Source organism: Saimiri boliviensis, chromosome 9 (genome assembly GCF_048565385.1).
Source record: "Saimiri boliviensis isolate mSaiBol1 chromosome 9, mSaiBol1.pri, whole genome shotgun sequence".
Lineage (NCBI taxonomy): Eukaryota > Metazoa > Chordata > Mammalia > Primates > Cebidae > Saimiri > Saimiri boliviensis.
Genome location: NC_133457.1, coordinates 62,438,960 through 62,455,670, shown reverse-complemented (window position 1 = coordinate 62,455,670; position 16,711 = coordinate 62,438,960). Strand labels below are relative to the sequence as shown.

Below are 16,711 nucleotides of genomic sequence, written 5' to 3'. Positions count from 1 at the left end.
GCTACCAGTCCGTGGCCTGGGGGTTGGGGGCCCTTAGTGTAAAGTAAAGTTCCAGTTTCATTTTTTTGAATGTAGATATACAGTTTTCCTAGCACCGTCTGTTGAAATGACTGTCCATTCTCCATTGACTGGCAGCCTTATCAAAAATCATTTGACTATTTCTGGGCTCTGTATTATTTTCTGTTGGTCTATATCTCTGTCTTTATTCCAGTAACACACTGTTTTGATTATTGTAGTTTTGTGGTAAGTTTTCACATCAGGAAGTGTGAGTCTTCCAACTTTTTCTAGATTGTTTTGGCTATTTGGGCTCCTTTGAGAGTCTATATGAATTTAAATTTTAGTGTGGGGTTTTTTTTTCACTTCTGCAAAAAAGTTGGGATTTTGACTGGGAATGCGTTGAATCTGTAGATTGCTTTGGGTAATATTGACATTTTAACAGTATTATGTCTTCTAATCCATGAGAAGTGGATGTATTTCCGTTTATTTATATCTCCTTAATTTTTAACAATCATTTATAGTTTTCAGTTTATAAGTCTTTTGTCTACTTAGTTAAGTTTATTGGTAAGTAATTTATTCTTTTTGATAGCTATTAAAAATGGAATTTTTATTCTCCTTTGTAGAGTGTTCATTTTTAGCATATAGAAATGCAACTTTGGCCGGACGCAGTGGCTCACACCTGTAATCCCAGCACTTTGGGAGGCCAAGGCGGGTGGATCACGAGGTCAAGAGATTGAGACCATCCTGGTCAACATGGTGAAACCCCGTCTCTACTAAAAATACAAAAAATTAGCTGGGCATGGTGGCGTGTGCCTGTAGTCCCAGCTACTCAGGAGGCTGAGGCAGGAGAATTGCCTGAACCCAGGAGGGGGAGGTTGCGGTGAGTCGAGATTGCACCATTGCACTCCAGCCTGGGTAACAAGAACGAAACTCCGTCTCAAAAACAAACAAACAAAAAGAAATGCAACTTTTGAAAATGTTGATTTTGTATCCTGAAGCTTTGCTGAATTTGGTTCATCCAAAGTTTTAAAAGTTAGCCTGTTAGTTTTCTAAGCCATGTCACTGATTACACAAACTTAACAGCTTAAACTTAACAAACTTAACAGATTAACAAACTTAACATTTTATTTTCTCCCAGTTTCTCTGGGGTAGGAGTCTCAGAGTGTGGGTCCTCTGTTTAGCATCCATAGTCAGTGTGTTGAGGTGAATTAAGGTGTTGATTGGGCTGAGTTCTCACCTGCAGACTTCAGTGGCAAAAAACTCATTTCTAGGCCCACTTAGGTTGCTGCCAGAATTAATTTCCTTTTGGTTTTAGCACTGAGGCTTCTTATTCCCGAGAGATCAGTTGGTCATCTCAAGGCAACTTTTGGTTTCTAAAGGTTGTTCTGAGCTCCTAGAGGGACCCTGTAGTTGTTTCCGGCCCCGTGGTATTTCTCAGTATGACTACTTCCCCTATGGTATTGTGTCTAAATGACTACTTCATCAAGCCATCAAAGAGTCTCTAGAGTAAGTCTGTTAGCAGAACAGTGTAAGTCTGTTAGCAGGACAGTCTTATATAATGTAACATACTTATGGGAATAACATCCTATATAACCTTTGCCATATTCTGTTGGTTAGAAGTCAGTCACAGGACCCACCTATATTCATGGGGAAGTAATGACACAAAGGTGTGAACACCAGGAAGGAGGATTAGGGTGGGGAACCATCTTAGAGTTTGTCTACCATAACTGGTTACAAAATAGCATGTTTTAGAAGCTTTTTTTTTTTTTTTTTTTGAGACTGAGTCTTACTCTGTTGTCCAGGCTGGAGTGCAGGGGTGTGATCTTGGCTCACTGCAACTTCTGCCTCCCTGATTCAAGTAATTTTTGTGTCTCAGCTTCCCAAGTTGCTGAGATTACAGGTGCCTGTCACCACACCCGGCTAATTTTTGTATTTTTAGTAGTGATGGGGCTTCACTCTGTGAGCCAGGCTAGTCTCAAACTCCTGACCTCAGGTGGTCCACCTGTCTTGCCTTCCAAAGTGCTGGGATTACAGGCGTGAGCCACCATGGGGACCTGGCCATGTAAAACAATTATTGTTTAAAAAGCAATGTTATTAGAATAGTAGTATCTTCAGATGGTGGGACTTAGTGGTGGTTTTATTGTTATTTTGTATTTCTTCACTATTTCATCCCACTTTCCCTCTCTACAACATTCCAATTTTGAAATTTTAAATCAATAGTTGATATTTTCTTCATAATGAAATAAATATTGCTTACTGGTCAGCCATGTAGTGCATCATGCTTGTTTCCTTTCTTGTTTAACTTTGTTTTTTACAGGGAGTTAAAATTTGCTTTTTTTTTTTTTTTTTTTTTTTTTTTTTTCTGAGACAGAGTTTCGCTCTTGTTACCCAGGCTGGAGTGCAATGGCGCGATCTCAGCTCACCGCAACCTCCGCCTCCTGGGTTCAAGCAATTCTCCTGCCTCAGCCTCCCAAGTAGCTGGGATTACAGGCACACACCACCATGCCCAGCTAATTTTTGTATTTTTAGTAGAGACGGGGTTTCACCTAGTTGACCAGGATGGTCTCGATCTCTTGACCTCGTGTTCCACCCGCCTCGGCCTCCCAAAGTGCTGGGATTACAGGCGTGAGCCACTGCGCCCAGCCTTAACATTTGCTTTTTATGTTTGCATAATTTTCTGCTTCCCTGTTGCTTTCCCCCCCAATGCTGCAACAGATTTTTCAAGAGTATCTATCTATCTATCTTAGCTTATTATGTAAATTAATTTATAAGTTATGAAACTATCACAAAAAAATAGTTGTGAACTATAGAGAAATAGAAAACAAAAATACAGTTTTAGGAAAAATAATACATGAACACCTTTGGTCTCACTACCTAGTTCAAGAAATCACATATTTATTTAACACATTAGTCATTCTCTTGGGACCATTCTGTGCTCAAGCCTGCAATATCTTCCATCTCCATACACGTATTTTTAGCCAAAATGTTTAATTTTGAAAAACTGAAAAGCTCTACTACCTCTCTGAGTCTGTCAGTAAAGATAGGCCAATCTACTTTAATGAATAATTACCAAATCTCAGTGTTTTTTTTTTTGTTTGTTTTTGTTTTTTTTTTTTGAGACGGAGTTTCGCTCTTGTTACCCAGGCTGGAGTGCAATGGCATGATCTTGGCTCACTGCAACCTCCGCCTCCTGGGTTCAGGCAATTCTCCTGCCTCAGCCTCCTGAGTAGTTGGGATTACAGGCATGCGCCATCATGCCCAGCTGATTTTTTGTATTTTTAGTAGAGACGGGGTTTCACCATGTTGACCAGGATGGTCTTGAGCTCTTGACCTTGTGATCCACCCGCCTCAGCCTCCCAAAGTGTTGGGATTACAGGCGTGAGCCACTGCGCCCAGCCCCTCAGTGGTTTTTAACACAAAATTTCTCACATCTTTGCTGTGAGTTGAAAATCAGTGACAGAGTGATAATCTGTTCCACAGAGTCATTGAGGGACTCAGGCTGCTTTCCACTAGTGATTCTACCACCTCCTGGGACCTCAGAGACGTTGAGTTTCCTGTATCTGGCTGGCAGATGCAAGGACAAAGAGAGAGACTGTGGTAGAGTGCATGAAAAGCTTGATGGGCCAGGCCAGGATGTGGTATACATCAGTTTTGTCCACATTGCACTGGCTAGAACTGAGTCAAATGGCTACACTTAACTGCAAGGAAGGAAAGGGAAAACTTCTTAGTGAACAATAAGTCAATCTCTGCCATAGTATGTATCCCCAAGAAGTAGATCGGGTTTTTTTGGAAAATTGAATAGCAAGCATCAGCTGAGGCTATGAAAGGAAAGGTGCCTATTGCTGTTATTAGACAAAGGCTGCCAGAAGGTAAGCTGAAGAGTCTTTCTTGATCCTTTCTGGATGAGTCATTGGGAAAGTTTGTTATTGAGCCTGGAGAAACACAGGCTACCACAGTCAGGGAATCTGACACAGCTAAAGTGTTTACAAGATACTACAGTAAATATCTAGAAGAAACGTGATTGGGAGAGTAGATTGCTCTATGTAGTTTTGCTTCTAAGCTCATCATGCTCTAGCTCTCAGGAATAAGGAAAAGCAAAATACTTCTGTGCTGTGAAATCAGTCTTCAGCTTATCTGGGCACCAGGAACTTTATCCATACTGGGTCAAGACAAACTAAATTCCAGTGAAAACCTGGACTAGGCACATCTTATGTTAAATGGATGTGTCCCAAAGGCTGTGGGGATTTTGGCAATGACAGTCCTTCATTATGTCTCTTGAGTCATACTGCTCCAATCTAGCTTTCTTTCTGAGACACCTATTATTCTTCTGGAGTTCCCCTTTTGCCCCTCTTCTGTGTTTGATTTGTTTCCTGTATACTAAGTTTCCCTTTCTGTTGGTTTTTCACTTTTACTTGATTCAGTCTCTCTTCTAATAACTATTGACAACGAATGTAGAAGAGGCAAATTTTTGAGACCTTTCATGTTTGAAAATGTCTTCAATAATTAAGTATGAGAATAGAGTGATTTGACTGATAGAGGCTGCCTATAGATTGTCTATAATTTTCCTTCAGGAGTTTGAAGGCATCACTGTCATCTTGTTTCCAGAATTACTTCTGAATGTCTTGAAGCCATTCTTAATCCTTTATATGTGGCCTGACTTTCCCAACTCTGGAGGGTTGTAAAATCACCTTTGTTCTCATTGTTTTAAATTACTAAGATATACGTTGGTGTGAATGCAGGACTTTTGTTGAACATTCTGGACCCTTTCAGTCTGGCAACTCATGTCCTTAACTTCTGGGAAGTTAGTTTATTAATAATTTATTTTTGTTTTCTTTCTCTCTCTCTTTTTTTTTTTTTTTTTTTTTTTGAGGCAGAGTCTCGCTTTGTCACCTAGGCTGGAGTACAGTGGTGTGAACATGGCTTACAACTGCAGCCTTCTGGGCTCTCACAATGCTCCTGTCTCAGCCCCTACAAGTAGCTGGGACTATAGGTGTGTACCGCCATGCCCAGCTAATATTTGTATTTTTTGGTAGAGGCAAGGTTTTGCCATGTTGCCTGGGCTCGAACTTCTGAGCTCGAGAGATCTGCCTGCCTTAGCCTCCCAAAATACTGGGATTACAGGCATGAACCACCACATCCAGCCTGTTTGCTCTTTCTCTAGTTATTTGAACGTTGGTCCATCTGGACTGTTACTTTAACCCTATATATTTTTCTTTCTTATTTTCTACCTCTCTGTCTTTTTTTCTTTTCTGTTTTCTGTAAGACTTCCTGAACTTTTATTTCCCAACCTGAGTTTTTTTTTTTTTTTTTTTTTTTTTTTTTTGAGGTGGAGTTTCGCTCTTGTTACCCAGGCTGGAGTGCAATGGTGCGATCTTGGCTCACCGCACCCTCTGCCTCCTGGGTTCAGGCAATTCTCCTGCCTCAGCCTCCTGAGTAGCTGGGATTACAGGCACATGCCACCATGCCCAGCTAATTTTTTGTATTTTTAGTAGAGACGGGGTTTCACCATGTTGACCAGGATGGTCTCGATCTCTTGACCTCGTGATCCACCCGCCTTGGCCTCCCAAAGTGCTGGGATTACAGGCTTGAGCCACCATGCCCGGCCCCCAACCTGAGTTTTTTAAAACTAATTTTTTTTATTGAGGTACTATTCATGTATCATAAAATTTAGCCCTTTAAAGTAGTGACCTTTTCAGTGGTTTTTTAGGGTAGTCACACAGTTGTGCAGCCATCAGCACTAATTCCAGAAGGTTTTCATTACCCCCACAAAGAAATCATACCATAGCAGTCACTCTTCATTTCCTCTTTCCCCTTGACTTTGTGGAAAGCCCTAATCTATTATGCTTTCTGTCCCTATGGATTTACCTGTTCTGCACATTTTACATAAATGAAATTATTCAATATATAGTCTTTGTGTCTGGCTTTCATCACAGCTCATGTTTTTAGGATTCATCCTTGTAGCATGGGTCAATACTTTATTCCTTTTTTTCTTTCTTTCTGAGACAGGTTCTTGCTCTGTCACCCAGTCTGGAGTGCAGTGGTGTGATCTTGGCTCACTGTAACCTCCACCTTTTAGGTTCTAGCAATTCTCATGCCTCAGCCTCCTGAGTAGCTGGGATTACAGGTGCACGCCATTATGCCTGGCTATTTTGTTTGTTTGTTTGTTTAGTAGAGACAGGGTTTCACCATGTTGGCCATGCTGGTCTCAAACTCTTGTCCTCAAATGATCCACTCTCCTTGGCCTCCCAAAGTGCTGGCATTATAGGCGTGAGCTATCATGCCAGGCCCAATATACTTCTTTTTATGGCTGGGTAATACTCCATTGTATGGATATGCCACATTTGCTTATCGATTCATCAGTTGATGGACACTGGGATTGTTTTCACTTTTGGCTATTTGGAATAATACTGCTGTGAATATTCAGTTACAAGTTTTTGTGTGGATATAAGTTTTCAATTCTCTTGAGTATATACCTAAGAGTAGAATTGCTGATTTCTATTGTGTTTTTAATTTCTACTATTATATTTAAATTTCCACGATCTTGTATTTATTCTCTGAATTTTTTTTTTTTTTTTTTTTTTTTTTTTGAGATGGAGTTTCGCTCTTGTTACCCAGGCTGGAGTGCAATGGCGCGATCTCGGCTCACCGCAACCTCCGCCTCCTGGGTTCAGGCAATTCTCCTGCCTCAACCTCCTGAGTAGCTGGGATTACAGGCACGTGCCACCATGCCCAGCTAATTTTTTTGTATTTTTAGTAGAGACTGGATTTCACCATGTTGACCAGGATGGTCTCGATCTCTTGACCTCGTGATCCACCCGCCTCGGCCTCCCAAAGTGCTGGGATTACAGGCTTGAGCCACCGAGCCCAGCCAAATTTTTTTTTTTATGACAGAGTTTCGCTCCCATTGCCCAGGCATGAGCGCAGTGGCATGATCTCGGCTCATTGCAACCTCTGCCTCCTGGGTTCAAGCAATACTCTGGCCTCAGCCTCCTGAGTAGCTGGAATTACAGGCACGTGCCACCACGTCCAGCTAATTTTATATTTTTAGTAGAGACGAGGTTTCATCTTGTTGGTCAGGCTGGTCTCAAACTGCTGACCTCAGGTGATCTGCCCGCGTTGGCCTCCCAAAGCACTGCGATTACAGGCATGAGCCACCATGCCTGGCCCTATTCTCTGAATTTTTTAATAGCCTCTGGTTCTTGTTTTATAGCTATAATTTGACTTCATTTTCTGAAGATACTAGTGATGGATATTTTTGAAGTTTTATTCTCCCTGCGTAGTTTATTTTCACTAAGTTATGCTTTTTTGAGTTAGTGGGTTTTCACAGAGTTCTTGATTTGAGTTGGTCAATTTTGACCTCCCTTGAAGAGGGGTTGATATTTTGGGAGCAGGGTGGGTGATTTTAAGGGGGCTGAAGCAGTCTCACATTTCAAAATGCAGACTTTCACCTAAGCCCACACTTCCTATTTCATTCCTATTCCCATTAGTCACCCTCCCTTTCCCCAGAGAGTCCCTTTTGTCTTCTAGAACTTCTGGTGTCTTGAGGAATAGGAGCTGAAATTGAAGCTGAGATAGTAGCCTATCTGCACTGCGCTTCATCTCCTATTTCCCAGGATACCAATGGAAAGGGGACCTGGAGGTCTAACTACATCATGTAAAGACTTTTAAGTGATCTCTCTCTCTCTCTTTTTTTTTTTTTTTTTTTTTTTTTTTTTGCCTAGGGCTTATTCATTGGGCTCAAGCAATCCTCCTGCCTCAGCCCTGCAAATAGTTGGTGGGACTACAGGTGTGAGCCACTACACCTGGCTAATTTTTCTATCAAAACCGTGGCTGCTGTTTCCCCCACCTTTTTCTTTCTTTCTTTCTTTTTTTAAGAAAGTGACAAACTCAAGCTGGGTGCAGTGGCTCACACCTGTAATCCCAGCACTTTGGGAGGCAGAGGCAGGTGGATCACCTGATGTCAGAAGTTTGAGAACAGCCTGGTCAACATGGTGAAACCTCATCTCTACTAAAAATTAGCCAGGCATGGTAGCACATGCTTGTAATCTTAGGTACTCAGGAGGCTGAGGCAGGAGAATTACTAGAGCCAAGGTGAAGGAGGTTGCAGTGAGCCAGTATCATGCCATTTCACTCCAGCCTGGCCAACAACAAGATTCTGCGTCCAAAAAAAAAAAAAAAAAGTGACAAACTCATTCTAAAATTTATATAGGAATGCAAGGGGCCCAGAATAGCCAAACACTGTTAAAGGAAGAACAAAAAATTTGGAGGACTCAGTTTTCCCAATTAAAAAATTTACTACAAAGGCGTGTTAATCAAGATGATGTAATACTGGTGTAGGATAGACATTTAGCTCAATGAAACAGAATTAAGTGTCCAGAAAGTGAACCCTTACTTTTGTGGTCAGTTGATTTTTTTTTTTTTTTTTTTTGAGACGGAGTTTCGCTCTTGTTACCCAGGCTGGAGTGCAATGGCGCGATCTCGGCTCACCGCAACCTCTGCCTCCTGGGTTCAGGCAATTCTGCCTCAGCCTCCTGAGTAGCTGGGATTACAGGCACGTGCCACCATGCCCAGCTAATTTTTTTGTATTTTTAGTAGAGACTGGGTTTCACCATGTTGACCAGGATGGTCTCGATCTCTTGACCTCGTGATCCACCCGCCTCGGCCTCCCAAAGTGCTGGGATTACAGGCTTGAGCCACCGCGCCCGGCCATCCACACTTCTTAAGCAGTGACTTCTTTCCCCAACATTTTATTATAAAAAATGAAAAAAACATCTTTTTAGAGACAGGGTTTCACTTTGCTTTCCAGGCTGGTCTCAAATTCCTGGGCTCAAGCGGTCTGCCTGCCTCAGCCTCCCAGAGTACTGGGATTACAGGTGCGAGCCACTGTGCTTGGCTGATGATAAAAAATTTTAAACAGCCTGGGTGTGGTGGCTCTTGTCTTTAATCCTAGCGCTTTGGGAGACTGAGGCAGGTGGATCACTTGAGCCCAGCAGTCAAGATGAGCCTGGCTAACATGGTGAAATCCTGCACCTACCAAAAATACAAAAATTAGCCAATCACAGTGGTGCACATCTGTATTCTCAGGTACTTAGGAGACTGAGGCAGGAGAATCACTTGAGCCCAGGAGGCAGAGGTTGCAGTGAGCCAAGATCACGTCATAGCACTCCAGCCTGCGAGACAAAGTGGAAGACCCTGTCTCAAAAAAGTTTTTTTTAAACATGCAGAAAAACCTGAAGAGTTGTGCTGTGAACACTCATGTACCTACCATCTGGATTCCATTATTTTATCTTTTGCTGTTGTTGTTGCAGTTTAAAGTAGTAGATCTCAGTACACTTCAACCCTAAGTATTTTAGCACGCACATGATTGGCTGGAGTTTAATATTTGTGTAGAGGACTTTTTTCTTTTGTGGTAAAATTTACATCGAACAATATGCAAAGATTTAAAATATACCATTTAATGATCTCTGTCTTCTGTTTCCTTTCAAGTCACTTGTGTTCCACTAAGAGAACTAGCATAACCATTATAAGGTTGCACTCCCAAAACTTGGATATTCATTTGCAGTTTCAAAAATAAACTTTGAATAACACAAAGTACCTTAAAAATTTCTACTTTTTTGTTTTTATTATATGTATGTGCTAGACAGCAAAATGATTATAGTCAAGGCATTTATTTTTTCCAAATTGTTCTGTACTTTTAGTAGAAACTCTTAGCTTGATTTAGTGCTATTACACAGTGCATGCTGGAGGAAATAACTTGATATTTTTGTTTAATTAAAAGTATGAAATCATAAAGGCCAGGATTGCTTTTTTTGTCAAATTCACAAGCTAAATATGTAAAACAGGTAGTTGATTCAAAATGCTGTAAATATTTATGGAGTGATTTATAGTTTATTGAATGCTTGTATTTTTAAAAAATTCATTTGAGCCTCACATTAACCATGTTAGATAGATGAAACTGATAGATGAAGAGATGCAGGCTTAGAAAGGGGGAAGGGTAGCACAGCAAGTGGTAGTGCAATCAGTTGAACTTGGATCTTCTCATTGTAAGTTTTGTCCAGTGGTAACAACTCCAGTCACACTAAGTCATTATTTCAGAGGCCCTTCCACATACTGGGATTTGTTTGTGCATAACTATGAAATGTTTTCTTACGCAGACTAGTGTTCACTGTGATGCAGCTGTGATGCAAAGATGTACTAGGACAATATTTTGAATTCTCCATGATGCAATACTTAGATATAAAGGAACTATATCAGGATCCATATTAGGCACAGAACTTTCTAAGTATCCTATATTTAGCATGTGACATACTGATGTTACATGTACATTCTGTTCTTAAGAAACTGGACAGGCCAGGCGCGGTGGCTCAAGCCTGTAATCCCAGCACTTTGGGAGGCAGAGGTGGGTGGATCGTGAGGTCAAGAGATCGCGACCATCCTGGTCAACGTTGGTGAAACCCCGCTACTAAAAATACAAAACATTAGCTGGGCACGGTGGTGCGTGCCTGTAATCCCAGCTACTCAAGAGGTTGAGGCAGGAGAATCGCCTGAACCCAGGAGACGGAGGTTGCGGTGAGCCGAGATCGCGCCATTGCACTCCAGCCTGGATAACAAGAGTGAAACTCCGTCTCAAAAAAAAAGAAACTGGACAATATCATGATTGAAGTGCCACTTTTACTGTGGCAAATACCTATTGTTTCAGATGTGTATTGTATGAGAAGCTCATTGGAGAAGAGAAAGCCTTATTGAAATATCTGTCTGTTTGGAAGATTTATATTCCACAAGATCCTGAAGATACTTTCCTTCTTTTCCTTAAGTAGACAAATACTTCACGACAAAACCATCTAGGGAAAATCAACTTGACACTGTGTGGGTAAAGGACTTGACAAAAATACGGGCAATTTTGTCTTATCAGTTGAGGAAAAGCTTTAGCTCTTTAGGTTGTTTGATACCACCGAGGAAACCCTGGAAGAAATTAACATGCTCCTGAAGAACAGTGTTCTTGAAGAAACCTTGGGATAGAAATGGACTGCAAGTCCTTTAGGATCAGAAACAGAATAATCTATTTAAGGTTTCCTTTAAGTCTACATTCTCATATTTGTCATTTTGTTGAAAAGTTTTCCATTGGCTATGTTAGCAATCTTACTTCTTTCAAGGTTTCCTTTGTCACTGATACTGAAGGACGTGGAGTTACTAGAAAATAGATTGCATGAGAACTGAAAAACCTTTAATTTTTTCTTTTTTTCCCCCCCTTTTTCTTTTCAGAGACAGGGTCTCCCTCTGTTACCCAGGCAGGAGTTCAGTGGCTCTATCACCGCCCACCATAACCTTGACCTCCCTGGGCTCACACAGTCCTCACACCTCAGCCTCCCAAGTAGCTGGGACTACAGGTGTGTGCCAACATGTCTGGATAATTATTTTAATTTTTTGTAGAGACAGTGTTTCACCATGTTGCCCAGGCTGGTCATTTTTCTAATATTGGTAAGGATACCTGGCTACAGGGTACAAATAATATAGTTCTTTTAAAAGTACTAAGTTATCCTTTGAACTAAGTAGTCTTTGATCTGCATCAGGTGCAACTGAAAAAGGTGACAGGAACTGGCCAATCAGTCATATAAACACGTGGGTGCCTTCTGCAGATATTACAAGAAGGATAAGGAAGACAGAAAGGAAGTTGTTCCTATTTCCTGCTTATCCTGTGCTGCTTTTTACTGTCATCTCTTTCCCAGGGCTGCCTGTTCTGGAGCTGTTGAAACCATTTTGTTTGGAAGTAATTTTAAGAAAGAATGACTTTTACATAAATCTCTGATCCAGTAGTACTCTGGCAGGTCTAAGTCATAGGTGATGTTAGTTGAGAAAGAAAGAAAAATGATGATGGGAGTAGAGGAGAAAGAAAAGAAAGAAGTACATTCAAAACAATGTTACCAGGAGTGGTTTCAGATGAGCCTGTCAGTAGTATAGCATGTTATGCTTAATTTGGTTGTAATCCAGTTGGGGGCTAGTTTATTTTTTGAGCCTTGGATTGGAATGTTTTTATTTTTATTTATTTATTTTTTGAGATAGGGTCTCTGTCACCCAGGCTGGGGTGCAGTGATCATGACTCGCTGTAGCCTCGACCTTCCAGGCTCAGTCAGTTCTTGCACCTCAGCCTCCCAAGTAGCAGGAACTATAAGCATGTGCCACCATGGCTGGCTAATTTATAAAATTTTTTTGTAGAAGCAGGGTTTTGCCATGTTGCACAGGCTGGTCTAAAACTCTTGGGCTCAAGCAATTCTCCTGACTCAGCCTCCGAAAGTGCTGGGATTATTAAACGTGAGCCACGATGCCTGGTTTTAGTTTTTAAAAAATGCATCTCGTCAGGCGTGGTGGTGCATGCCTGTAATCCTAGCACTTTGGGAGGCCAAGCGCAATGGATGATGAGGTCAAGAGATTGAGAGCATCCTGGCCAACATGGTGAACCCCGTGTCTACTAAAAATACAAAGATTAGCTGGGCCTGGTGGTGCATACCTGTAGTCCCAGCTACTTGGGAGGCTGAGGCAGGAGAATCACTTGAACCTGGCAGAGATTGTAGTGAGCCGAAATCGTGCCACTGCACTCCAGCCTGGGCCACAGAGCAAGACTCTGTCTCAAAACAAAGAAAATATCTCTTTTTCCTCAATGCTATTGAAATTTTAGTGAATTAAGAAAAAATGTATCCATAATCCTAACCTCCTGACAAAACCACTGATAAACTATTCACGTATTTCCAGCCAAATCTATTTTTATTCTGTAATTATTTTTATGTGTCTGGAATTAGAAAATGCTTACATTTTTGTCTTTTCTTCTGTGAAATGTCTTTTAGTGTGTCCTTGGAAAGCTGGCTGACGGATAAATATTGGATGATACCACAATACAATATTGAATGATACTACAATACAAAAATTAGCCGGGCAGGGTGGCGCACACCAGTAGTCCCAGCTACTCGGGAGGCTGAGGCAGGAGAATTGCTTGAACCCAGGAGGTGGAGGTTGCAGTGAGCCAAGATTGGGTCATTGCACTCTAGCCTGAGGGAAAGAGTGAGACTCCCATCTCCAAAAAAAAAAAAAAAAAAAAAAAAAAAAAGAAAAAGAAAAGAAAGAAAAAGAAATATTTATATTGTTTTCCATAGTGGTTGTACTAGTTTTCATTCCCATCAGCCCAACAGCAATGTATACACTATTACTATTAAGTAAGCGAATAATCTTTAAAATTATGCTGAAGATGATTGAAGACTTCTGAGAAAACTATTCTGTCCTCTTCAGGAGTTGTTCTGATTTGTGTCTGGGATATATCAGCTGCTACATTAAGAAGTACATTTTTTGTCTGTTTTCTTTTTTTATTTTTTGAGATGTTGTCTTGCTCTGTTACCCAGGCTGGAGTGCAGTGGCACAATCTCAACTCACTGCAACCTCCATCTCCTGGGTCCAAGCGATTCTCCTCTCTTAGCCTTCTGAGTATCTGGGATTATAGGCATGTGCCACCATGCCTGGCTAATTTTTATTTTTGAGATGGAGTCTCGCTCTGTCACCCATGCTGGAGTGCAGTGCCATGGTCTCGGCTCACTACAACCTCCACCTCCCGGGTTTAAGCAAGTCTTCTGCCTCAGCCTCCCGAGGAGCTGGAATTACAGGTGCCCACCACCATGCCTGGCCAATTTTTGTATTTTTAGTGGATATGGGGTTTTACCATGTTGGCCAGGCTGGTCTCAAACTCCTGACCTTGTTGTCCACCCTCCTGGGCCTCCCAAAGTGCAGGGATTACAGGTGTGAGCCATCGTGCCTGGCCTCACCTGGCTAATTTTTGTATTTTTACTAAAGATGGGGTTTTGCCGTGTTGGCCAGACTGGTCTCAAACTCCTGATCTCCAGTGATCCGCCTGCTTTGGCCTCCCAAAGAGCTGGTATTACAGGTGTGAGCCACTGCGCCCAACCAGTGTTTCCATTTTTAAATGAGTTCTTAATCAGATCTAGACATATATTCTATAGTGAAGTAGTAAAACATCATCAGTCTTTATTCGGGTGGACAGAATAACAGGCTAGCTCTGATGAATGAGAAATGGTGTCAGATAAGTTGGGAATGTCTTAAATATTTATTGGAGAAAACTTTTTGGTAAAGTCTGCTTTATTTTGCCTGAATGAAGTAAATTCCAGTGCATTAAAGTCATTTAGAATTTCAATATAGCCAGTTCTGTTAGAACAGACTTACTTGAGGCCGGGCGTGGTGGCTCAAGCCTGTAATCCCAGCACTTTGGGAGGCCGAGGCGGGTGGATCACGAGGTCAAGAGATCAAAACCATCCTGGTCAACATGATGAAACCCTGTATCTACTAAAAATACAAAAAATTAGCTGGGCATGGTGGCGTGTGCCTGTAATCCCAGCTACTCAGGAGGCTGAGGCAGGAGAATTGCCTGAAACCAGGAGGCGGAGGTTGTGATGAGCCGAGACCGCGCCATTGCACTCCAGCCTGGGTAACAAGAGCGAAACTCCGTCTCAAAAAAAAAAAAAAAAAAAGAACAGACTTACTTGAGAATTCCTTTGTGATTCATACCGTAATGAAATTTTGCTGGTTTATTTTGGTAAAGCAAGTCAACAATTTTTAAGTTACGGAATATTTAGCTAAAGGAGCTATGCTTCTTAGCAATGTGTATAGAAGAAAAGAGATCATGAGATTTGTGTTGCATTCTTTCATAGTAGTTAATCTTCAATCTCAAATACCTTGTGTTAGAAAGGTTAGATGGTCTTTTTCATCCTTATTATTTAATCCTGGCAGATGGGTTTTTCTTCTCCCTTTTGTCAAAATAGGTTTAATAAGTAATAGTAACAGGTTCGTAGATATAGTCTTTATTTTACTTATTTATTTTTTTGAGATGGAGTTTCACTCTTGGTGCCCAGGCTGGAGTATAATGGCGCAATTTCAGCTCACCGCAACCTCTGTTTTCCAGGTTCAATTGATTCTCCTGTATCAGCCTCCCAAGTACCTGGGATTACAGGCATGCTTCATCATACCCAATTAATTTTATATTTTTAGTAGAGATAGGGTTTCAACATGTTGGTCAGGCTAATTTTGATCTCCCAACCTCAGATGATCCACTTGCCTCTGCCTTCCAACCTGCTGGGATTACAGGCATGAGCTGCCGCACGCAGCGATATATTCTTAATCATTTGACTACATTTGTTTTGTTCATCATTGGACCTTTAGCACCTCTTATAGTACCTGGTAACAACAGACACTCAGGTGTTTGTTACACAGACAGTGTTGGTTATTGTTAATTGCGGAGTAATAAACCTTCATTTTTTTCTTTTATATGGTTGTGGGTTTTATTTTGTTTTGTTTTTTGAGATGGAATCTTTTTCTGTCACCCAGGCTGGAGTCTAGTGGCACAATACCGGCTCATTGCAACCTCCACCTCCTGGGGTCAAGCAATTCTCCTGCCTCAGCTTCCAGAATAGCTGAGATTATAGACACGTACACCACCATGCTCGGCTCATTTTTGTATTTTTGGTAGAGACAGGGTTTCACCATGTTGACTAGGCTGCCCAGCTATGGTAATTTTAGATGGTTTAGTAGAATTTCTGCTGACGGCAGCTTTCTGAGGCTGATATTATAATACACTCTCATAGGTTGCTGTGGGTAGCATAGTCAAAAGAGTTAGGAGGTTTAAGAATTAGTATAAAATTAAATACTCTAAAATTTATTGGAGTAATTTAGTAGTAGGAAGAGAGGTATTTGGTGACTAATTTCTCTAAGAAGAAAGATAATTTCTCTGTTAAAAGTGAATGTATAAATGAGCATGAAAACTGCACAAAGAGAAATATCCTAAATTATTATGTTTTTGTTTATTTCAGGGTTGAAAACACAGTTAAATCACTGTCAAAGTTAAAAGGCTATTAAGTACACAAGATGGGGACTCCTGGTTCTGGAAGGAAAAGAACACCTGTGAAAGACCGATTTTCTGCAGAAGATGAAGCTTTGAGTAACATTGCCAGAGAGGTATGTTTGGTAAATTCCCTCTCAACACCAAGTTGCACAGATGTACTGTAAACATGCTGAGGGGACAGAGATAGAGACATGTACTCATTTAACTAGTTTTGGATGTTTATTAAGAGCAAGATATAGCTGGTCTCTAAAATAGTGTATTAGAATAAAATATAGTTGGATATTATCAAAAGAAATCAAATATAGAGATGAATCTCTGAACAACACATTTTATTTGAGACAATAGAATTGTAATTTGGGCATACACATAGACTGCTTTGGTCTTTGGTATGTCCCAAAGAACAGAGAAAAGATTGAGGTTTTTATTAGAGAAATGTTATCTTTTGTTTTGAAAGAAAACTCATCGCCACTAGCAAAGTTTTCCGAAGCTGGCATGCTCCGATTGGTTGGTGACTGTGGTAGGTGAACTCTTAGAGTTACTGCAGGTCATTTCCGCAGCTACTAGGTAAAACTGGTCTTAAGGTTATAGCAGGTTATTTCAGCAGCTGGCTTGCCAGATAATCTCTGGGCAGGTGCTTGTGACCTAAGTGCTTTTCTTTTCCTTTTCTTCCCCCGGTCTCTAATTTAATTGGGTATGACAATTAATTTTTCTATATATTTTTGTGGGTTGCTTGAGTTCCATGTATTTGTTCTAATGTATTGAAATTTGTAATTAATCTTTGGAATGTAAACATAATGAGAATGTTGAAGATATGATATTATA

General features: G+C 40.9%; 1 protein-coding gene across 28 annotated transcripts in view; it reads left to right on the top strand.

The window, feature by feature from the left end:
* Nucleotides 1-16,711, top strand: part of LRRFIP2 (LRR binding FLII interacting protein 2) — a 137,130-nt gene that overhangs the window by 11,847 nt on the left and 108,572 nt on the right. For 25 of the 28 annotated variants that reach the window (XM_039461912.2, XM_039461910.2, XM_039461907.2 and 22 more), the window contains one exon: nt 15,858-16,002. In XM_039461912.2, the coding sequence (XP_039317846.1) occupies nt 15,913-16,002 (90 nt within the window). In that variant the 5' untranslated portion in view covers nt 15,858-15,912. Of the gene's footprint in view, nt 1-11,259; nt 11,385-15,857; nt 16,003-16,711 lie in introns of all 28 variants that reach the window. The other 3 variants (XM_039461896.2, XM_074406014.1, XM_074406015.1) reach the window with 1 other exon arrangement.